The 24,870-nt window shown below is 39.4% G+C and overlaps 1 protein-coding gene across 7 annotated transcripts in view; it reads right to left on the reverse strand.

The window, feature by feature from the left end:
• Window positions 1-18,880, reverse strand: part of GGNBP2 (gametogenetin binding protein 2) — a 34,895-nt gene extending 16,015 nt beyond the window's left edge. For 2 of the 7 annotated variants that reach the window (XM_086686740.1, XM_086686735.1), the window contains exons 1-7: window positions 18,688-18,874; window positions 17,995-18,190; window positions 8,761-8,841; window positions 7,250-7,503; window positions 4,311-4,409; window positions 384-509; window positions 177-290 (exon numbers count right to left, since the gene is read on the reverse strand). In XM_086686740.1, coding sequence (XP_086542866.1) covers window positions 177-290; window positions 384-509; window positions 4,311-4,409; window positions 7,250-7,503; window positions 8,761-8,841; window positions 17,995-18,087 — 767 coding nt within the window. In that variant the 5' untranslated portion in view covers window positions 18,088-18,190; window positions 18,688-18,874. Of the gene's footprint in view, window positions 1-176; window positions 291-383; window positions 510-4,310; window positions 4,410-7,249; window positions 7,504-8,760; window positions 8,842-17,994; window positions 18,191-18,687 lie in introns of all 7 variants that reach the window. The other 5 variants (XM_086686742.1, XM_086686741.1, XM_086686739.1 and 2 more) reach the window with 4 other exon arrangements.
• Between the last annotated feature and the right edge of the window lie 5,990 nt (window positions 18,881-24,870).

Consider the following 24,870-nt stretch of genomic DNA (forward strand, 5'->3'; position numbering starts at 1 on the left):
AAGAGGCATCCCATAAAGGAACTGCTTACCCTAACATTAAGCTCTGCTTAGTACCACGTATTAATGGGAAGACTGAAGTAATATTATATGAAGAGGCGACAGGTCAATTTGGATGACCAAGAGGGCATTAAAGCACCTTCCAACTATACTGTGATGACCTAAAGGTCAAGACTTACCTGTGTTTTCGCAGGTATGTTTCTAGTGTTTCTAAGAGACAACTAGAGTCAATTAAAACTACTTCATCCCTGCATTCTTGGGACATTAGTTCCCAGACGTCCATCCAACAACCTCTGCAGAAAGAAACAAGTATTAGTGAAAAGGAGGAATATATAAGGGTAAAACATTTAAAAAAAAAGGCAAAGTAAAGGATTGCTTGATTTTACCTGGCTGTTCCCTGGAAAGGTCCATAATGGAAAATGATCCTACACTTGCTGTCCTTCCTGTGGTCTTCACTACTTCTCTTATCTGTACTTAACTTCTCTGAACTGACACTGCTACTGCTCCCTTCACTGTAGTACAGTATAGTACAAAGCTTAGTGACACTGAGATAATCTGAAGGAATAATTTCTATAGTCTAAATTAAAATCAAGAACTCTTTAATACTTATATTATTAGTAGATTAAGTTTGCAAATTTGTATATAATTACATATTAATTTTAACCAAATTAAAATGTCATTTAAACATATGCTCATATCTTTATATATAAATTTTTGCTCAACTATTAAATTTATCTGACACAACTTAACATTTACATTTATCAAGATACATCTCATTATGATACTAAGCATTTTATGAGCAAATCTACTTGGAATGCTTTAAAGTCAACAGGGCTAAAAAATATTACATTTTCACCTATAAAATGGATCAATCTTCCAAAAATTATAAATTCTAACAAGTTTTGATCTACTTAATGTGATTTTATAGCTAACCCATGGCAACAAAACTCTTATCTACCTTCACATTTATAAGTAGCTGGGGGTAAAAAAAAAAATCACAGATTAATCTAATTACAGTAAACAAATTTTTACATATACTAAAATAAAGATAGCACACGAAGATGACCACTTTATACAACTTGTATCAGTAAATACTATACATATAATTTAAAAATTACTAAAAATTTCCCAGACTCTCCTTCCCCCACAGGTTTCAGTATAGCGCTGGTCATGCATTTTGCTTTGTTGCAGACGCGCATTCCAGGAGAAATGTGTGTCTATATTCCATTCAATGACAGTCTTCTTGGTATTTCATGATTCTGAACAACTGGCTCCTGCCTGTTCTGCAGGTGTCACTACAGTCCTAGGAATTCATTACCTTGGATGCCTGAGATGGAAAAACCTCTGAATCTTTACTTAACCTACTCTATATAGCTAAATAGGTATTTCTCAACTCCCTGCCCACCATCTAAGGTCGTATGTACAATGCAGCTCCCTATTCCCTGTCACAAGGGCTCAGGCAAGGTTCAGCAATGTAACTTGAAACAAAAACCTCAACCACTGCTCTGCCTTCCATGTTCCATCCTTCCACTCTTGACTTCCATATTTCCTCTTTTTCTAATTGTGCTTGAGTGACCCATAATCTCCTAAAACTGATTAACCCGCAAACTCAAGTTCTCACAGTTGAGAAAAAGGCTCATGAAATCAGAGGCTGGGGAATGACTATTATATTAGAACATGAAAGCATTAATCTAAAAAATACTTTTAAAAAATGTCACAGCTCAAATCAAAATTTTATCCACAGTCTCTCTCAGCTTAATGTCTTTATATCACTCCTTCCTTTCAAGATGAAGCTTTCTGAGAAAGAAATCTTTGCACTCCTACACTTTCCACTCACAGATTAATCCATTACACCTTAGACTGCATTCACTGTTCTGCCCATTCTGATCTGGATTGTTTTCATTCAACTGCAGATCTGCTCATCAAGATCACCAATTATTACAGTGTTGCTATATCCAATGGACACTTCTGGGTCCCTTGATGACTCAGCAGCACTCAATACAACTGACCAGAGTCCCCCTGAAACACTCTTTTCCTCTGGCTTCCTCCTACCTCTCTGGCTACTCTTTCTCAAGTTTCTTTACTGGCTTCTTTTCTACCAATAAACTAAATTCCTTAGCATTTTTCTCTCTTACTCTACTCTCTCTATAGGTAGATTTTATAAATACCGCTAAGATAATCTTCAGTCATCAGCTACAGGCCTACAAGTGCAGCCTAAACTTTTCCTTTGGATCTCAAACTTACTCCCAGCCAGACAATAACTTGGGGTTACTTGCATGGATACAAGAACATTCTCCGGAAGGCTGAGCTGGATTGTTGCCACTGATTAGGTTATAACCTAATCAACTGTTAACACTTCCCTGGACAAAGTCTAACAGAAAGAGGGGGGGTGGGTAACAATGCAAACATGTAAAATGCAGTCATGGTAGCATACAATGGCGGAACCATCCAAAGTGGAGGAGAGGGAGTCTTGGCTAAGTACATTGTACTCCCTGGCCTGCTATCCATACTTCTGGGAATAACTGAAGCTACCTTAGGAGACAGTGCTCAAGATCAACTCATACTGATTCCATAACTCAGCAAACCACCTTCTAAAACATTTGGCTTCTGATGTAGCAGGGTGATAGCTGAAGGAGAATGTGAGGAAGTTTGTGGAGGTTTGGTTTTTGTTTTAAACCAAACGACAGGAAAACATAGTTGTATGCCAATTTAACAAAAGTGGGTAACTTAATAATAAACTTAATGATAAAGCAAAGTCATTGAGAACAAGAGGAGATGGAATCCAGAGCAAAAGTAGAAGAACTGATCTTTGAAGGAAGGTGGCAATGAGCAGATATGTAAGATATTGATATGTCTATTGACCTTTGGTTCCTCAATGAAAAATATTCATAACAAAAAAACCCAGAAGACAGTCTTTTTATAATACAATACAACTCTGTGGCTTTGGCTAACAAGACATTCAGGTAAAGGTTACTGTCTCATGAGAAAATTAGACTGAATTTTACTTTCAAAAAGTCAGGAAATCTCTATAAAGATACTGGTAAACAAGGTACATAAAATAACAATTTTCTTTAGATAACCACTTTAGGTTGTACAGAGCTTTCCTGAGTTCGGAGAACTCTCACAGAGATATCATGCAGTTGGTGATTCTTGTCAGGATCCTGATTCTAACATATCCACGTAAGAAGACATTTTTAGAGATAGCTGGGAAAATCTAAACTGGGTATTAAGATTATTATAGTTAATTTTGTTAAGTGTTATAATGGCACTGTCATTACCAAAAAAATGTCCATGTGTTTAGAGATGGATGTAGAAATATGTAGGAGTAAAATAGCATGATGCCTGGGACTTATTTTAAAATACTTCTGAAAGAAAAAGATGGATAAATAAAACAAATGTGACAAATCTTGATAACACTACTGAATCTGGGTGAAGATATCTGGGAAGTGGGGGCAGCGGTTCTTAAATAGTCTCTCTACTTTCCTATATGTTTGGCAGTTTTCATAATAAAATTTTTAAAAAATTTGTTTCTGAGTATAGGGGAAAAAAATTCTTAATAGATTATTAACATACCACTACCTGGTCTTTCAGGTCTTTTTATCAGGAAGAAAAATATCTACACAACAATGATATCAACAATACCAACAAGATATTAAAAAACTAATTTTTTTTAAGTAATTCAGAAATATAGTTTTCATACCATCCCATTCACTTCAAAACAAAAGTTACTTCTTAGAAACCTCCTTCAAATTTCATGGCTTTCACTACTCTCAACCTCAAGCAATTTTGTAAGCAGTAAATGTGACAACGTGCTGGGAGATGGGGGCAAAAGCAGCCCTGGGCATTGTAGAAAAGAAGAAAACTGCAAATTGCATAAATACATATGATTACAACTAATCCAAGGCTTTTTTTTAATCCTTGATAAATTATTAGGGAGACCTAGAGATAAGAAAGACAAGAAAAATAATTTACACATTATGACTATCATATAGATCAAAAAATGATATATCACTACTTTGAAAAAAGTATTAACTAAATAAATTTCCATAAAGATCTCCAACCTCCTTCCTCTGTAATATATTTAACAGAAGGAAAAAAAAAAACTTCAAAAGAAAAAAATCAGACCTATATTGAGACCCTACCCTACACAGTCTCAATGCAAAAAGGCTGTATAGAATTAGAAGACAGATTTATTTTAACCTATGTTATAGTGTAACTAATAAACTAGTTGAATATTTTTTCTTTCTATTAAATGCGATCAACATTTACAATCTTAACAATCACAAAGCATCTTAATAGTTGATTCTACTTACCCCAAAGGTTTTGGTTTGTGTGTATCTAAGGAGTGCAACTGACATCTCTTGTTCTTTTTACTTTTTGGAATAGCATCTATCATGTCGTTTAGTTTGGACCTAATCAAAAATAAATCATTAAAAGTCTGATTAACATTCATTTGTCTTCAGAATTTTCAAAATCTCTAGTTACTACCTTTAAAAAAATTTTTTTTAACGTTTACTTATTTTTGAGAGACGCAGAGAGACAGGGCATGAGCGGGGGAGACGCAGAGAGAGAGTGAGACATAGAATCTTAAGCAGGCTCCAGGCTCTGAGCTGTCAGCACAGAGCCTGATGTGGGGCTCAAACTCATGGGCTGTGAGATCATGACCTGAGCTGAAGTTGGATGCTTAACCAAGTGAGCCACCCAGGCACCCCTTCTACTTACTACCTTTTAGTGAGAAGTATATTTGAAGTATTGTAGACATATCCCTTACCTTGAAAATTTCTCATCAAACAAATGCTAACCCAGAAGAGTCTGTATACTTGTCCTCTCCATTCCATTCCCAGGCTGTCAGTATGTTGGAAGAGACCTGTCCTATTCAATGTACTCACTCCCCTAGACTGTATCTGTCTCATTCATCCCTGCATCTGCACTGTATCCAGCAGTGTGCCTAACACTCAAATATTTTATGACTGATTGCTATCTCTCAACCATCTTCCCCTGTGCAAACATTATCTAAATAAGCACTATCCTTGATAAGAAAAAAACCATCAATAGGGGGCGCCTGGGTGGCTCAGTCGGTTGGGCATCCGACTTCAGCTCAGGTCATGACCTCACAGTTCAAGAGTTGGAGCTCCAAATCGGGCTCTGTGCCGACAGCTCAGAACCTGGAGCCTACTTCGGAATCTGTGTCTTCCTCTTCCTCTGCTCCTCTCCTGCTCATACTCGTCTCTCTCTCAAAAATGAATAAAAAATTTTAAAAATTCTAAAAAAGAAAAGCCATCAACAAAAATTTTGTGCAAATATAGAAATGCGTACAGCTAATATCCACACCCTGCATGCAACCAATCAGCAAAGCCTGTCAACTCTAACTTTTGAATATATCCAGAATCAAATCACTTATCACCTCCACCATTACCACTCTGGTCCAACTCGTCTCTCTCACCCAGCCAACTGCAACAGCTGGCCTCCCAAATGGTCTCCTTGCTTCCACCTTTTGCCTTTACATTCTAGGCTTAGTAGCTGGAGTGATGTTTTCAAAATAAAAATCACAGTATGTTACTTCTCTGTTCAAAAACGTTCCAACGCTTTTCTGAGGCAGAGTAAAATTCCAAAGTCTCTACCACCACCTCTAAACAGAGTTTGGTCTTCAGACCTCTTCTCTTTTCCTATTTATACTCACACTTTGGTGACCATCTGATCTTATGGGTTTAAATTATGTACGTATGCATACATATAGCTCAAATACTGTATGTATAGTTTAAATATGATATACATACGCTGATGACACCGTTTTTATCTCTAGAGCAGACCTCTCTAAACTCTACCTGGATGTCCAATTGGTATCTCAAACTTAACATGTCCAAAAGTGAGCTCTGCAAAATTGCTCCTCCTAGTCTTACCCGTCTCAGTAATGGAAACCATTTGTCCTGTTCTTTATTCTTGATCCTGAGATCAAGACCTGAGGCTGAGATCAAGGGTTGGATGCTTAACCCACGAAGCCACCGACGCACCCCAGTCCTATTCTTTAGATCCCAAATCTGAGAATCATCCTTGATGCCTTCCTCCATATCCATTCTATCCAAAAAATCCTACTGGCTCATTCCTCAAAATATATCCAGGATCCAACCATTTCTTATTACCTCTGTGACCACCATACTGGTCATCATTATCTCTTGCATGGACTATTAAACAGCTTTTATTTCTCTGCCCTTCAACCACCCTTCCACTTATTCTTGACACAGAGATCAAAGTAAACCAAAATTCAAGTCAGACCATGTTACTCCTCCACTCAAAACACTCCCAAATCTTCCAGTCTTACTTAGAGTAAAAAACAATAAAAGGGGCACCTGGGTGGCTCAGTTGGTTAACTGTCCCACTCTTGGTTTCGGCTCAGATCATGAACTCATGGTCCATGGGATCAAGCCACAAGATGGGCTCTGTGCTGGCAACACAGAACCTGCTTGGGATTCTCTCTCCTCTCTCTCTTCCCCTCCCCCACCCCACCTCTCCCTCTCAAACATTAAAAAAGCAACAACAACAAAAACTCAGGATGGCACTACATAAGTAGGCTTTTTATTACTCCTCTGATCTCACCCTTTTATGTTTATTTTTGAGAGAGAACACGTGTGCACATGTGCGAGCGGAGGAGGGGCACAGAGAGAGGGAGACAGAGAATCTGAAGCCGGCTCTGTGCTGACAGCAGGCAGCCAATGCAGAGCTCGAACTCACAAATGGTGAGATCACGGCCTGAGCCAAAGTTGGACGCTTAACCAACTGAGCCATCCAGGTGACCCCGGTCTCGTCTTTTATTACTGTTCCCTTCATTCATCTGGCTCCAGCCACAATGGCTTCCTTACTGTTCTTCAAACAGGCCAGGAAAACTTCAACCTCTGAATCCTTACAATTGCTGGCTCCTTCTCTTCCTTCCCCTGGATATCTACATGGTTTACTTACTCATTTCATTCAAGTCTACATTCAATGTCATTTTATTAGAGAGGCCTTCCCTGATCATCCTCCGTATTAAATCCATCCAACCACTCATCTCCTCTACTTGTAACTTACCTGACAGATCATATATTTGCTTACTGCCTGCCTTTCTTCATAAGAGAACAAAAACCATATAGTCATTGGCACACAAAAGATACTCAATAAATTGTTCAAGTTGAACTCAAAGCTTTGCCCCTACCAAATTTAGTAAAAAAGCTACCAGTGTTACCAACAAAGTCATCTTCCCCTCAGTGATTATACTTACCCATGTACATAAAATAAGGTATAAAGCTTCTTTGCATCAGTCATGCAGCTTCGAGTTACAGACAGGACTCCCTTGGGGCCTACTGTCAGGGGTTCAAGGGCAGGATTTCCAGACTCTACAAGCTGGGAAAAGAGGCGCTCCACACTGCGACGACAACCAACACATGGGACGAGCTGAGAAAGTGCACTCAATACTTCCCGTGATGTCACCACCATGGCAATACTTAGATCTTGCTGCTTAAGCATACTATGTCGCTGAAAGAGAGAAAGAAAGAAAATTGAAGAACAGTCCTTGAGACATAAAATTTCTCTTGACTACTTCTGGTTCCTATTTTTGTGTAGTAAGTACAACCTGGAAAGGGCTTGTGATCTCTATCTGCAATGGAGTCAGAAAAATAAGTCGGCTTTCCCCATGGTGTACTGAATTTGCTCCACAAAGCTCCTGTTTTGGCAATTAAGGTATAAAAAACTCTGCTTAGCCTGTCAGGACTAAACAGTATGTGCCCCAGCATGGTGAAAAGCAGCCCTGGATCTGGAAATTTAGTGTTTGTTCACTGAATATTAAGCTTAGTACACTCACTTGAAATAAAAATTTTAAAAGGCAGAAAATAAAGGAACAACACAGCTTTGCCATGTCTTCCTCTCAACTTTTAACAACACACTATGTTTAGCTACAGGAATCAGGTTAGGATGATGATCATGTACAGCAGCAATTCTCAACCTGGAGGTATGGGCAGGTGTTTTACGGATTAGTAGGAAAGAACAAGGCCTATTTTACCCATGTAGGAGCCTACAGTGAGTAACTAAAATGCTGGTGCAGCATATGAATGTTATCTGTTGGTTATGACAAGCTAGAAAAATGACTGAGAATCTCACCACAGCTGTAGAGAAACGGGCAAAACTCTAGTAAATAACTTTTACCTGGATGGAGTTAGTTATACTACAAATAATGCTTCCAGCTTTACCAAAAAAGGATGGGAAAGTAAGATACTCCTAAGAATTTTCTCACAGTTACCATCAACCTTTCATTTTCCAAAGTAGAAAAAGAATTTTGAAGTAACAATTTACCTTCCATTATCTTGATTACATACAGGGTTTTATAAAATATCACAGTTTAAAAATTAAATAGAACTCAAAAAAATTAAATAAAAATCATAAAATTTGCAGCACAGGATTTCTTTTTTTTTACTTGAACAAACAATCAATAAATCACTACAGAAGAAAAACAACAAGTTCTCAATAAAAAGTTATATACTTTACCTTTCAAAAACAAGCAAAGATGGCTTGGTGAAACTAAAGCCTTAGGGACACAGAAAATGATAACATCACCAAATCTCTTTCACATAACAGCAACATAAATATATTCATTGTCGCACTAGTGAAAGAAAGCAATTTCAGTGCAATCTTAAGGCCTAGAGAGTCCTAGGTATTAATACTTAAAGCTAAAATTTTAAATGACTCTTCAAAACACACACATACACCATTTAAAACATTGATTTTTAAAAATATTACCTGAATAAACTGCTTTAGTTGTGCACCATTATTTTGATGCCCATCGAGATTTAGTACGTTGTCAGGAAATTCCATCACCATCTTAATATGCAAAAGAATGAAAATCAATTATTTTATCTTCTTTGAACACATGCTACAAACTATTTTATAAACTCCTAGGACAGAAATATACCCCTAAAGCAGGATTTGCATATCCCGGTCCTGCCCCCTGTCAAAAAAAAGTTAGAAACAAAACAAAACAAAAACTCAAGTTATCCACATTTCTAAAGCCAGAAATGGTACAGTAATTAGAGGCAAGGACACCAAAGTCAGGCAAACAAGAGTTCAACTCCCAGCTCTACCACTTACAATCTAGGTTGTAACTCTGGCAAGTTACTTAACCTGTTTGATTCTAAGCTTCCTCATTTGTAAAATGAGTTTAAGGAATAATGTTTAAGATCTCATAGAGTAGGTTGTGAGGATTAAATTACATTTAAAAGTGTTTGTTGCAGTGCCCAATAATAACATTTAATAAGTAAAATAACCTGATTATCTTACATTAGACAGACAAGCATATTTTCAGCTATTTCTTTTAACTACAAAATAGAGTAAATTTTATAATGTAAATGATCATGGGGCACCTGGGTGGCTCAATCGGTTAAGCGTCTGACTTCAGCTCAGGTCATGATCTCACGGGTTCGTGAGTTCAAGCCCAGCGTCGGGCTCTGTGCTGACAGCTCAGAGCCTGAAGCCTGCTTCAGATTCTATGTCTGCCTCTCTCTCTGCCCCTCCCCCACTCAGGCTCTCTGTCTCAAAAATAAATAAACACTAAAAAAAAAAATTGTTTTTTTTTATAATGTAAATGACCATACACACAATATATGAAATACTCAGAACAGTACCGGGCACATACTAAATGTCTGCTCTGATTATGAACAAAAAGGATATAAGGTATTTATTCAAATGTCAAAATTCCCTACCAGAGGAAGATCATGGGGAATTACTAATTAGCACATGTCACTTGATCTGTGATTCCACTGATTATGAGAAGTACCATAGTTACATACCACTGAGAAAGAGCCATTATAACTGTTAGCTGTCAGCAAATGAAAGAAACATCCAATTTCAGAGATATTAAAATGTGGGGGCAAATAAAGTATGCCTTTCAAAACAATGAAATAAAGTAACACATTTATATCTTAACTAAAACATTGTTAAAGGTATCAAACATACTGTGCTAGAACAAACTTCTATTTCTAGATGACAAGGACCACGAACTCCTACATACTCACAGAGTGAAGTCATAATAAAAGACCCATTTGAGACAAAAACAAAACACTACAAATACCCCAACCAGTTGAACATGATCTTAAAACTAATTCCTCCTGCACCAACCAGTACCACAAAGACCTGCTTTTTTAATAGTGGTAACCATTCTTTTTCCTCCACATTAGACATGAGAGCCCTAAAACATGCTTGTTCTAACAATAAAGACTGAACAACAAAGACAAGTGTAAGCAATAGATTGATCTTTTCTTGACTTGATAAAGGGGGGGGGGGGGGGAGTACAGGATACGTGAAGTAGAGACAACTGGATACGAAGGATGGACAATGATGCAAGCAACAACTCAACACTCCAGGACTCCACTATATTTCACAAAATGAAAAACTCCAGGTACAATAGGATTCAAATGACTGTATGTGTGCATTTTCTTACAGAAAAAGAAAATACATGATATATTAGATGTGGCCTATCTCTAGGCAGCGAAAAGATAGAGGACTTTTTCCTTTATGTGTTCCTACCTTTCCCAAATTTATTACAATGCACATATACTGTTTATTATCGAGGAGAAAAATTAGTGTTCCTTGCTTCCAATTCTATATTCATTATATTGTACTCAAGAGACATGCTTCCATCTCAATAGCTTTTACTGTTCTGGAAGTTTCTTCCCTCATATAGATTATATATCCAAATCTCATAGGTTCAAGGATCAATTATCGAATTTCAGGTTTATCGACTTCTCTCTAGTTTTCCCTCTCATAGTCTTATTAATGTCTCCAAGAGTGTTAATTAATTACTATTAATATCTCCAAAGAGTAGTAGTAAGAGGGGAAGCCATTTAGTGTAGCTTCATTTACACTGGGTATTGTTCTAAGCACTTTCATATGTTAACTTTACCAATAGTACTAAGTAAAACTGGTCACTGGTCTGCTTTAGGTGGCCCTAAATGAATTGGTGAGAATAACAGAAATAAATGGGCAAAAAAGTCTAATGATCCATACTATTATATTTAGCAGTGTTTACTCAAATTAAAAAAAAATTAATAATCCCCAGACTTCCAGCTGAATTACAAAGCTGTAATCATCAAGACAGTATGGTATTGGCACAAAAAACAGACACTAAGATCAATGGGACAGAATAGAGAACCCAGAAATGGACCCACAAATGTATGACCAGCTAATCTTTGACAAAGCAGGAAAGACTATCCAATGGAATAAAGACAGTCTCTTCAGCAAGCGGAGCTGGGAAAACTGAACAGCAACATGCAGAAAAATGAACCTGGACCACTTTCTTAACACCATACACAAAAATAAACTCAAAATGCATGAAAGACTTAAATGTAAGACAGGAAGCCATCAAAATCCTCGAGGAGAAAGCAGGCAAAAGCCTCTTTGATCCTGACTGCAGCAACTTCTTACTCAACAGGTCTCTGGAGGCAAGGGAAAACCAAAGCAAAAATGAACTATTGGGACCTCATCAAGATAAAAAGCTTCTGCACAGTGAAGGAAACAATCAGTGAAACTAAAAGGCAACCGACAGAATGGGAGAAAATATTTGCAAATGACGTATCAGATAAATGGTTAGTATCCAAAATAGATAAAGAACTTATCAAACTCAATACCCAAAAAACAATCCAGTGAAGAAATGGGCAAACAATATGAATAGACACTTCTCCAAAGAAGACATCCAGATGGCCAACCGATATATGAAAAATGCTCAACATCATTCACCATCAGGGAAATACAAATGAAAACCAGTGAGATACCACCTCACACCTGTAAAAATGCCTAACATCAACAACTCAGGCAACAACAGATGTTGGCGAGGATGCGGAGAAAGACGATCTCTTTTGCACTGTTGGTGGGAATGCAAACTGGTACAGCCACTCTGGAAAACAGTATGGAGGTTTCTCAAAAAGTTAAAAATAACTACCCTATGACCCAGCAATTGCACTCCTAGGTATTTATCCAAGGGATATAGGTATGCTGTTTTGAAGGGACACACGCACCCCAATGTTTAGAGCAGCGCTACGACAACAGCCAAAGTATGGAAAGAGCCCAAATGTCCATTGATGGATGAATGGATACAGATGTGGTATATACATACAATGGAGTATTACTCAGCAATCAAAAAGAATGAAATCTTGCCATTTGCAACTACATGGAAGGAACTAGAGGGTATTATGCTAAGCGAAATTAGAGATACAATGCAGATGAACATAAAGGAAGGGAAGCAAAAATAATATGAAAACAGGGAGGGGAACAAAATAAAAGAGACTCTTAAATTTGGAGAACAAACGAGGGTTACCGGAGGGGTTGTAGGAGGGGGGGATGGGCTAAATGGGTAAGGGGCATTAAGGAATCTACTCCTGAAATCACTGTTCCACTATATGATAATTTGAATGTAAATTTAAAAAGTTAAATTAAAAAATTAATAATCCCAATTATCAGATCCATGAAAACTGGTAGAAGATAAAAAATAGTTAATAGTACTGAACAGTTAACTCACATTATGTTATCTGGAATCACTACACGGTTTAAAACACAAACAAACTGAACTGTCAAGTCAGAATAAAGGTGTAGGATAAACTTTCAAAGTCATGTAACTTAACAGAACACTGCAGGACACTCAAAATCTACCATGTAAGCAACTAACACCTTGATATGCATTCTCACCGGTTTGGTACAAATGTATCAAACAATTACATATCTATTGCCACCATAAAAAAGAAAATTAAGATTAAAGCGGCCAATTTAAGGAACAAAGAATGCCTCTTATTTAACCAAATCAAGGTCTCTCCTGCTTGGTTCATAGATGAAATCCTAAATTCTCCGTATAAATGAATTATTTTTATTCTTATCAACTATGTTTTATTAATAATTAAGGCAGAGATCAAAGAACAAATCTAACATATTGAGACCTACCAGCTGACCTTTAAAATATATATAGTGTAGGGGTGTCTGGGTGGCTCAGTCAGTTAAGCATCCAACTCTTAACTCCAGCTCAGATCATGATCTCCCGGTTCATGATATGGAGCCCTACATCGGGCTCTGTGGTAATGGTGCAGAGCCTGCTTGGGATTCTCTCTCTCCCTCTCTGCCCACCCCCTCTCCAAATAAACTTTAAATAAAAATATGTATTATTTAATGGGATAATACCTGCATTGGGAATCCTTTCTAAAAGGTACAACAATGGACAGGGTGAAAAAAAATTTCTTAATGCTCATTTCAGATCATTTCATTTTCATCAAACTAGTAAAGATAAATGTCAAGATTGGGTCTATTACCGTGTTTTTCCTATGTTTCACTGGCTTGGATAATACTAAATTTTCTCTTGTACTTAATCTATACCACCCTGGTTACAAACTCTGCACTTAATATTTTAAGTGTCCTTGCCTTTCAAACTTACAGTAATGGCTTTTTACCTTGCTGTTTTCTGGCCAATCACTACATGCTCTTTAACGTTGAGAGAAAGAAGACAGTAAGAAAAAAGGAAAAAGAGAAGGCAAAGAGGATAGTAGCACTATTTTTCCCCATTCCTTAAAACCACTTCCTTGACTTAATATTCAGTTTCTAGGTTACCTAGAGGAAGACAGTCATGTAAAATATTTCAGGTGTGGTTTCACAGAGACATCATTAGTGTTCTGCTTCATGATGAGGTTGCCTATCCCTAGCTAGCCAAAAATAGAACCAGTCACTGTCCTGCAATTACTGTCTTATAAAGTTTATTGAATCCATTACCCACTTTCACTCTTAAATTATCTCTCCTGACCATAAATAATCTGTTTTTAGCACATTTTCACAAGCTCTAACCAACATTATTAAATTTTTATTTATTATTTAGCTTAACTTTTTTACTTCATCCTCACAGGTATTTATAACATCTATTGCCTCTGGTAAAATCAATTAAATACCTAAGAGTTCTAAGAAAACACTAAGTACTAAATTTAACAAATGCTAAACACCTAATCCCCAAGTGGATATGCCACCATTTATTATGTTTTAATGTCTTTGTTAAAAACCATTATCAAGGTCACACCTGATGGCTCAGTTGGTTAAGCATCCCACTCTTCATCTTGGCTCAGGTCACTATCTCACAATTCTTGAGAACGAGCCCCATGCAGGACTCTGCACTGACAGAACAGATCCTGCTTGGGATTCTCCACCTCTCTCTGAACCTCCCCTGCTTGCTCTCCCTTTCTCTCAAAATAAATAAATATACTTAAAAAAATTATCAGGGGTGTCTGGGTGGCTCAGTCCATTAAGCGTCCATCTCTTGATTTCGGCTCAGGTCATGATCTCATGGTTCGAGCCCCACGTAGGGCTCTGCATTGACAGTGTGGAGCCTTCTTGGGATTCATTCATTCTCTCTCCTCCCCCCCCCCCCATGCTCTCTCTCTAAAAATAAATAAGCTTAAAAAAATATTATCTAAGTCTTTAGTCCACTTAGATTATTTGAATTAGGAGAGTAAACTGCATCCCAGCAATATTGTAGCAATTTGACAGCATGTGTCAAGAACTTTATAAAAGGTTCTTATCCTTTGACCCAGTAACTGTAGTTCCAAAGCCTGAGGAAAAAAAAAAAAAACTTTAATGGAGAAATTTATGCCTTATTTATATCCCTATAGCATTATTCATAGTAAAAAATAGAATCATCCCTATATCCACAAAGGAAAAATGATTAAATTATGGAATGTTACACAACAAACTACTACATGGTCAGTAAAGCTACTTGGGGGTGCCTGGGTGGCTCAGTTGGTTGAGCATCTCACTCTTGATTTCAGCTCAGGTCATGACCTCAGGCAGTGAGATGGAGCCCTGCACTGGGGTCCTTGCTAACAGTGTGGGGCCTGCTTGGGATTTTCTCTCTCTCCCTTTCTCTCCATACCTCCCCTGCTCATGCCTGCTCTCCCTCAAAATAAGCAAACATTGGAGAAAAAAAAAAGGTGCTTAAGAATGAGAAGAGCAAATGTCCTCAGTATTACATTCAGCAAAAAAAGCGATATATAAAATGTTCTAGTAGACAATACATCTCAACTCTGTATCTATGTGTCTTTGACTAGAATTACAGCAAATGCTGCTATATCCTTAGTTATCTCTGGGAAGCAGAATTAAGGAGAATTTTTTTGTTATATGGTAATTTTTAAAGACTACTTTGTAAGGATATAAATTTTGACTATTCTTTTAAAAACTACTCACTTGAAAACCATAATTCTTCAAAACTGTCTCTAAAATAAAATCTGTAATCTGTCCATCTGCTATTTTATAATTCTAGTAACACAAAAAGAATTTTGGCCATATAGCATACCACTTTTATAAATATTCCACTAGCTTACTTATTTGGTATTTTCTTAAATACACTTATATCAGCACTGTACTCTAGTATTCAAACCACAAAATTACAAAACGAGTCTTAAATGTGGATTCAACATGCCACATAAGAGGAGGCTACTTCCTCATATACAAGCTTCTCGATTTTATTTTACAAATCCTAAGGTAAAATCACAGGTTGAACTAAGGACAGAAGTTTCAGCTTCTGTTACCAAAACAATACGACATCTGTAATTGAATTGTGAAAGTTGTAACCAGGCTTAACACCTAGGTCCTAACAAAATTCTAAAACCACTTTAAAGATCACACAATGTTTTTTCAGTACCTACGGACCCTAAGAACAAAGACCAGACCAAACGTTAACTTCAGGGATACACTGCCATCAAACTATCAGTGGACCAGTGAGAGCATAAACTTCTGCTACAGGCATCTTCCCTCCTTCTTCCCCAACAGGTGTTTGCTCTGCATTCTTCTTTTAAGTAGTATTTGGTAGAACAGTTCTGAAAGAAACTTATTTTCTTAAATATAATGCATTCTTGACAAGAATTTTCACTAACCACCATTCAGGGACTATGCACAAGTTCTGAGACAAAACAATTAATAGTCCCACTCATTGCTAGTGGCAAAAACCAATCTAAAGCCAAGAAAAACTGTACCTTTTGCTAAATTAATGCTATTGTAAGATATTTAAATTAAATAATCCTAAATTTTATTTGCTTTGGCCACAAGTCCACAATACAATAAAAGCAAAACTCAACTACCAGGTTCAATCCAATCCCAACTTCTCTGGAGAAATAAGTACAATAATATACCACAGTGCAAGGTTCCATCTTTTTCTATGGAAAATTTTAGAAATTAATACCACTGTACAGAGAATATAAAAACACCCACTGCTTTAAAGTTCTATATGACAGATTTATCAAAGCTGCATTCACACAAAAGGTGGTTATGTGACATAAAGAGAGAATCAGTGTCTATAAAAACTCAAATTTATGTTGGTTTCCCCTATGTTTTGATATCATACACTCAAAAGTAATCTTATGTCTAAACCCGTAAGATTTTTTTTAAACATCAAAGACATTCTGGGACAATAATCATAGAAGGTTGATACCAAACTATGGTGCTCTAGAAAAAGTGTGTTAGAGTTGGAAGAGAAAAAAGTAACAAATGAACATCTATTATTTTTCAAATTGAGAAATGCCATCATTTCATTTGATCAGAGTGCTTGTTTTTTTTCCTAACTTAAAATACAATTCCGTTACACTGTTAATGCAAAAAATGCAGAAATCATAACCAAGATATACAAGCACTTTCAAATGCACCAACACGAATTCTATTTACCTTATGTCAGGCCAAATCATTCTACCTTTTTCTATGAAAAAAAATATATATACGTGGGTAAGTATAGATGCTTTCACTTAAAAAGTTCTAACAAATCAAGTCATTGAATAGCTCTTCTAATCCTTTTACAAGTACTGCAGCTCAATCAAATTTTAATTGAGACTGGCAAACAGAAAGGCATAGAGTGGCAGCTCTACAATGACTTGCATTTTATATAAAATTTGAAAAAACTTCGATATTTGCCCAAAATATTCAACAACAAAACAGAACTGCCTCTGAAAAACAGAAAGGTACAGTTAATAAGGCAAATGTGATAATATGAAAAGACTGAGTTACACCTATCAAAACAGACAAATGTATAATACAAAGCTTCAACAGCATCAAAATGCAGATTTCAAAAATATTTAGAAAAGGTTCATTTCATTTCTTAAGAAATAGTGGCAACTGCACTCATTTCCTGTTCTGATTCAATTCAAATTTCTGCCATTTCCTTTCAGAGGAAATAGTACAGCAACACAGGGCAGAGGGTCAGTAATGCTCTACTATCATCAACTCTAAAAAACAAAACTACCCTGAGTGGGTTTTGACACTCAAGATGAGCAATCAGCTTTTTATAATGCTCTTACACATTCAATAATTTTGCTTCATTAACAAAAGGAGAAAAGGTTACCTGTAAGCTAAAAAATAACTATTGCCAAGAAAACCCATTTTGAAGAGTCACGGCTTAGCAATACAATAATTTCAAAGAGTTTTAATATACTGGGCGATATGAGACTATTTGCAATGAAACCAAATCATTTTAGTGGAATCTTTCCTGTACAAGAGCATGTCACTCTGCCCTCAGTAATTATGCTTCTGTAGTGAGCTACATACAGTATTGAGACAGAAAATATACAGGTAGCAGTGCAGCTGCGACATTTCCAGATAATTAAGACTCCCCGAGGGTAGGTGGATTCTGTAAAGGATAGGCCCTAAACGCCCAGGATCCTTCAACCCCTCTCCGAGACGCATGCTTTGGCAAAAGCAGCGTCTCATAAAGGGGCAGGGGAAAGGAAGAGGGTTCAAAAAGGAAGGAAAACCTGGCGAGAGAGGCTCGAAATGCTTACGGAGCGCTGGGCTAGGAGCCCGCAGAGGTTACCGTGCGACACACTGCAAAGGCGAGTTTGTGGGGCCTGCCGGAGAGAAGGCCTCGCCTAGGAGTTGCAACACACTCTTTCTCCAGTGCGCAGCGCTCGGCCTGGGGGAGGGGGAGGAGGGGAAACAGCTGCCAGGGGAGCTGCGAGCCCGGCCCGGCCCGCTCACCGTGAGAGTGTCGTCTATGTAGAGAGGAATCTGTCTCCTCTCGAAGGGGAACTCCTCCTCCCCGTCCCTGCACACTGCCACCAGTCGCGCCATCGTTCCCGACGCTGCCGTTGCCACCGTCACCACCTCCTCCCAGCTGCCGCCGCTGCTGCTGCTGCTCCTGCTGCTGCCGCTGCCGCCTCCTCCCAGCTCCTGCCTGCAACAGCCAAACCCCGCGAGCGTAAGCACCCGCCGCCGCGCAGCACTTTCGCCACGGGGGGGGGGGGGGGGGAGAAGAGCAGGAGGGCACGGGAAAGCGGGACTGCGTTTCCCATCACCCGATTCCACACGCGCTGAGCCAATCAGCGCCGAGCAGTGCCGGGACCCGCCCCCTCGTGCCTCTTGCCTTCCCCAGCCCCCACCCCCGCCGGCCTCCAGTCAGGGTCCAAAGGAGAGGCGGAAGGGACCCATCGGCCCCGGGGCTTCCCCAGCCCGTCACCGGAGTCCCAGCTCTAGGACCCCACCCACGGCCTCAGCACCACAGCCCACCTCCTACTTTCCGCCGCCGGGGACCCCTTCCTCCCCTTTCTTGGAGCGCCCCGCCCAATCAGTCCCCAGGGCTGCAGTTGCCCGGCACGACCCCGCCCCTAGGAGGGGTCGACCCCGCCTCAGCTCTGCGGAGTCTGTAGAGGGAGGCGCAGACCCCTTCCTCACCCTCCTCGGAAGAGACCTCTCGGTTCTGACCTTCACCGTTTTCCTGGTCGCCTCCCTGACCCCCACCTCTGCTCCCCGTTACCGGCTGACGAGGCCCGCGTCAGGGCCGGCCTTGGCGGGAGCGCGGCTCCGAATGCCGTTTCCTCTCCAGGCTCAGTCAGCCGCTCGCGCCACGGGGAGTGGGGGAGGGAGGGCGGGGGACGTGGGGAGGGTGGGGCAGGGAGGGGCCGAGAACGCTGGGCGGAGCCCCGCCTTCTCTCGCGATACTGTAGACCGACGCTCCCGGGTCGCCTCTTTCGAAATTCTGGTGGAGGGGGTGGGGTGGTCCCCAGGGTACCTAGAACGTGTTACCGACCCTTTCCCCCGAGTCTAGCTACCCGAATAAATCCGAAGTAGGGTTGCCAGGAGTGAGTAGGCCCAAATCTCTGTCCCTGGCCGCAGGGGCCTGGGAACGGCTCTCCCGAGGGCCGAAAGGAGCCGAGCCGAGCTGACTCAGGGCCGACCCAAGGGTCGAGGCCCTGGGAGGACTTCGGTAAGTGGGGAGGAGCTGAGGCTTTCGCAGTCAGCGGTAGGAGAAAGCGAGAGTGAGGGAAGGGGAGACGAGCGCCTGGACAGTAAGAGACAAACTCTGAGCTTGGTTTCCAGGCACTTGACGCCGCTTTCCCTGACACCCTGATTGACCAGGGGCCTGCCGCATCACTGCTTCCCTGATTGAGACTGCGTCAAGATCCCACTGAGGGAAACTATTAGAGTGCTGATAGGTTAGTGCTCTAGTTGCTACACTAGAGGCAACTAGGAGACTATCTGGACAGTGGCCTGGTGTGCAGCCTGGCCAGAGAAACTTCTTGGGCCCGGTTAATATTAACAGGGACTCAGGACACGGATTCCCTTGGGCAAAGTACTGGTACCGGCCAAAGGCCCTTCCCCCGACCCTCTTCTGAGAAGCAGATCCGCTGTAAAGACGATTCATCTACACTCTGCGTGCCACCACGTACTCATTTTCTACCTTGAAGGCTTTGGAGGCCTGTTGTAAAACCAAAATAGTTGTTGGGAAGTATTTTGCCTATTAAAGTCTTGACGATTTTAGGGATAAATCCATTTGTTGCTCTTAAAACTAATACTGATGACAGATCTATATTTCCTGGTAGAGTATGCTAGAGCAGTGATACTGATCTTTAAAAAGTATTTTGAGGGGCGCCTGGGTGGCGCAGTCGGTTAAGCGTCCGACTTCAGCCAGGTCACGATCTCGCGGTCCGTGAGTTCGAGCCCCGCGTCGGGCTCTGGGCTGATGGCTCAGAGCCTGGAGCCTGTTTCCGATTCTGTGTCTCCCTCTCTCTCTGCCCCTCCCCCGTTCATGCTCTGTCTCTCTCTGTCCCAAAAATAAATAAACGTTGAAAAATAAAAATAAAAAAATAAAAATAAAAAGTATTTTGGTCATCACCTGAAATCTTAGAGACTCACAACAAAAAAACCCCACAGTGCATCTTTAGCCATGTTGACTTATGACATTGTGTTGTCACTGTTAGGGTAGGTGACATAATAAACGGAAAGAATCATTGTTCAGTCCCAACGGTGTGATTATTCAGTGAGTATTATTTATGTCTTTTGGCCATGTTAGGAGAGCAGAACAATATGATAGCTTGGATCCAATAGACAAATAGGAAGTGCGTGCACCTTTTGACAGGTTAGATTACATAGCCAAAATCTGGACTTTTGGATGTTTCATGTAAAAACATTCCTCTTAGGAAAAAATACTGTGGGTTTTAAGATCTAAAGGTGCTCTTATAAAGACTAAATTAATGTACCTACTTTATACCTCGTTTTATTTATTTATTTATTTTGAGAGAGAAAAAGCACAAGTGGGGGAGGGGCAAAGAGAGAGGGAGAGAGAGAATCCCTAGCAAGTTGTGTGCTGTCAGCACAGAGCCTGATTTCAGGCTTGATCTCACAAAGCGAGAGATCATGACTGGAGCGGGAACCATCAGTCGGATGCTTAACCTACTGAGTCACCCAGGTGCCCGCCCCCCCCCACCGGCTTTATACCTTTTAAGCTTCCTTTGGATTGTAGTTAGTAAAGGACATTGAAGATGACAAGCTCAATATATAGGTGCTGATTTTAATTACCTTCATTATTGAGCACACACTGGGTACTAGCAAAGAACTGAGTATTCACCCTGGGGATTTAAATCTTAAAAAGGCATTAAAACCCAAATATAAAACATGATGAGACCACAACAGTCTCTTTCCATCTGCGATTACTTTCCCTGATTTGGATGTGTCTTTTATTAACTAATCTCTGCATCCAACATGGATCAAACTCACAACCCTGAGATCAAAAGTCCCATGCTCTACTGACTGAGCCATCCAGGTGCTCCTGGGTTTGTCTTTTACATCCACTAAACACACTGCTTAGTATCTTTGGACAGTGTTTCACATACTTTTAGGTAGTCAGTGAATACTTACTGTAAAGTTAAAAAGGTAGATAATGTGCTAGATAAGTTGTTCTTTCTCAAGCAAGTAAGGTGATATAGCTTGGGTGCTCCAAATATGATAAAATCAATATTTGAGGGGAAATGCTTAGAAAATTATTTCACTGGGAGCACCTGGGTGGTTCAGTTCGTAGGGCATCTGACTTCAGCTCAGGTCATGATCTTATGGTTTGTGGGTTCGGGCCCTGTGTTGGGCTCTGTGCTGACAGCTCGGAGCCTGGAGCCTGCTTCGGATTCTCTGTCTCCCTCTCTCTCTTTGCTCCTCCTCCACTCATGCGTGCATGTGTGCTGTCTTTAAAAAATAATAAAGTAACATTTACAAAATTAAAAATTGTTTCACTGGAAAACAATTTTTAGAAGTTTTATCTATTGGGGGGGCACCTGGGTGGCTCGGTCGGTTAAGCGTCCAACTTCAGCTCAGGTCATGATCTCACAGTCTGTGAGTTCAAGCCCTGCTTCCGGCTCTGTGCTGACAGCTCAGAGCCTTGAACCTGCTTGGGATTCTGTCTCCCTCTCTCTCTGCCCCTCCCCCACTCATGCTCTGTCTCTGTAAAATGATTAACATTAAAAAATTTTAATAAAAAGTTTTAACTATGTATCTTCTTAATTTTAGAGCAGGCACTCATTTTCACTATTGGTCTAGCTTCAGCTAAAACCAATACTGCTGCAGCAAATATTTCATGACTTAAGTCATGAAGAGAGCCTTTAGAGAATTTAGAGAGCCTTTAGAACCTAAGAACCTTTAGAGAACTTAACTCTAATTGACAAAATAAGTTATTACATAAAAAAGCCATTTGTTGCCTATTTTAAAATTTCAATATAGGCATTGTGAAATACAAGGTTGAAGGATTGGAAAGGCCAGGAAAGAAGGCAGTCAACAGCAGAGGACATTTTGCTGGTACCTAGTAACAGTTGGAGTGATGGAGAGGTGATAAATCATCAACAAAATACCATTCTTTTTCTTATTTGGTCCCTAATGTGTGAGAGCCAGCCCCAAAACTCAAGCATGAATGAGATATGACTATTGCCAAGCTACTTAGGTTTAAGAGAAAGAAGAGGACCTAATTTTTCCTTATATTATTTCTTATCTTCATAGACCACACATAAATTCCTGGGGAGCAAAATAAAACTTTGTATGATTTATGCATCATATTGGACATCAATGCTCAATAAAAATAAAACTGGTTGCTATCTTCCAAACACAAGCTAGCTATGGATACATATTGGTAGGTATCTCCAGTTTAAGTTGGGTAATTTAAAGTCATGGGAATGAGTCAATTCCTTAAGATCATCGATAGAATAAGGTCCTAGACCACATTATACTCTGCTTTTTCCCCCTTCCTTCTCTGTCTCCACAAATTGATAGTTGAGGGTCACCTAGCTGGCTCAGTTGGTGGAGCATGGGACTCTTGATCTTGGGTTTGTGAGTTCAAGCCACATGTTGGGTATAGAGATTACTTAAAAATATTCAAAAAAATTGACTGTTGAAAATTAGCTAATTAGAATAACATCGTTGTTTTCATGATAATAACCACATTGTTTCATGTGGTAGTAAAATCAATAGCAGAATGTAAGTTTATTTAAATTGCCGTGGTTGTCCAAATCTGAGGATCTGTGAATTTGGTTTTCTTTTTCATGAGCTGACAGTGGGAAGTTTTGTTGTGTCTGTTGAAAATAGAGACACACAAGGAGCCTGGGTGGCTCAGTCAGTTAATTGTCTGGCTTCTATGCAGGTAATGATCTTGCGGTTCATGAGTTCCAGCTCCCCACCAGGTTCTCTGTCAGGGTGGAGACTCCTTTGGATCCTCTGTTACCCTCTCTTTCTGCCCCTCCCCTGCTCGCACACATTCTCTCTCTCTCAAAAATAAATAAAATTTAAAAAAAAAAGACACATTTCCTCCACTTAAATTTTTTTAAAGGGAAAATAATGTCTACAAGTTAAAATAATAAGCCCCTCGAAGGCAGGGACTTTGTCTTACTTTTCGTTTCCCCAGTATCTATACCTGGTACATTGGAGCTCAATAAATGAACGATCTCTTTCTCTTCTATAAACTAGAACCAACTCAGCATGGTCTTTTCTTACTAATTGTTTTGTTTTTATTAAGCTATTTCATTAGCTTTCTCTTACATGACTTTCATAATTAGAGGTGGAAAAAACATAGAGTACACTTTGTTCTTTTAAGTTATGATTCATTATCTGTAATTGTGAGACATAAACTTGAGAGATATTTAAGACCCGGAAAAGAATGAAGGAGCAGTTACTGACAAGAAGCAGCAGACCAGTTAGACAACGTGATCATTTAGTCATCAAATAATTTAAATTACTTTTTTTTTTTAATGAGAGAACAATATTGTTAGAGTCTCCTCAGCTCTCCAGCTTGGAGACTGGAGCCTATTTCAGATTCTGGGTCTCCCTCTCTCTCTGCCCCTCCCCTGCTTGTGTTCTGTCTCTCTCTTTCTCTCAAAAATAAATAAACATTAAAAAGTTAAAAAAAATAATAGATTAATTCCAAATATCATTGATTATAGTTAGCAAAAATGCCACATAAATACTAAATTAGCCATTAACATAATAAATTGAAGTAAACCAATTAGTGTAATAGTCATATTTAACGACTTAAGGAATAAATTTTTAACTAATTTAGAGGCAGCTGATCAAAACAGAAAATTGAAAATTTGATGTTAGAGGAGGCTCCACCCATACTACAAAAATAATCCAGGTTGCTTACCAAATATAAAATTAACTTGAGCATTCTGACCCTTGCCTATTTCTATAATGATCAGATTTCTACTTGAAAATAGAAAACAATAGGCAGATTTTAGTTCTTTTTTTTCCACTTAAAAAAAAAATTTTTTTTTTTTTTTTTTAGCATTTATTTATTGTTGAGAGAGTGCAAGCAGGGGAGGAGCAGAGAGAGAGAGGAAGACACAGAATGTGAAGCAGACTCCAGACTCTGAGCTGTCAGCACAAAGCCCGACACAGGGCTCGAACCCATGAACTGAGATCATGACCTGAGCCGAAGTCAGACGTTCAACCAACCAAGCCATCCAGGCGCCCCTTTCCCCCGCCACTTTAAACAATATACAGGGAACATTATAATCAGAAACTAAGAATTTTATATTTTTAAAATCTTAACATTTTGAACAGCTGGTTCAAATATCTACTTAGAGTTTTTAAATGACTCAAATTCTCAGTAGGATATTAAACTTTAATATAGCTTAGTTGTATTAAATCAGCCTAGTACATGATTTTCTCACCGGTTCTCTTTCCCTTTAACATAGTAGATAAGGCCCCTGCCTGTCTCTCTAGCTTATTACTTTCTCCTGTTTTCTGAACTCCAGCCTTAAGTTTCAAGATGTACTAGTTATCCTCCCAACTCAGGACCTTTGCTGAAGGATACATTCTACCTAGAATGCTGTTTACCCCTTCCCTTAACCACAAACATGGTCCTCAGACCATCCATCAACTCTAGTTCAAAAAAATACCATCTAGGAGCACCTAACTGGCTTAGTCTGTAGAGCACACAACCCTTGATCTCAGGGTTGTTAGAGCCCCATATTGGGTGTAGAGACTACTTAAAAATGAAATCTTTAAAGAAATACCATCTGTGGGAAAAACTTTGACTCTACTAGGTCAGTTCTTGGTTTGACACTCTTGGCAACCCATACTTCATGACTTAACACAGTTTATAAT

Source organism: Puma concolor, chromosome E1 (genome assembly GCF_028749965.1).
Source record: "Puma concolor isolate L17-30 chromosome E1, mPumCon1.1.hap2, whole genome shotgun sequence".
Lineage (NCBI taxonomy): Eukaryota > Metazoa > Chordata > Mammalia > Carnivora > Felidae > Puma > Puma concolor.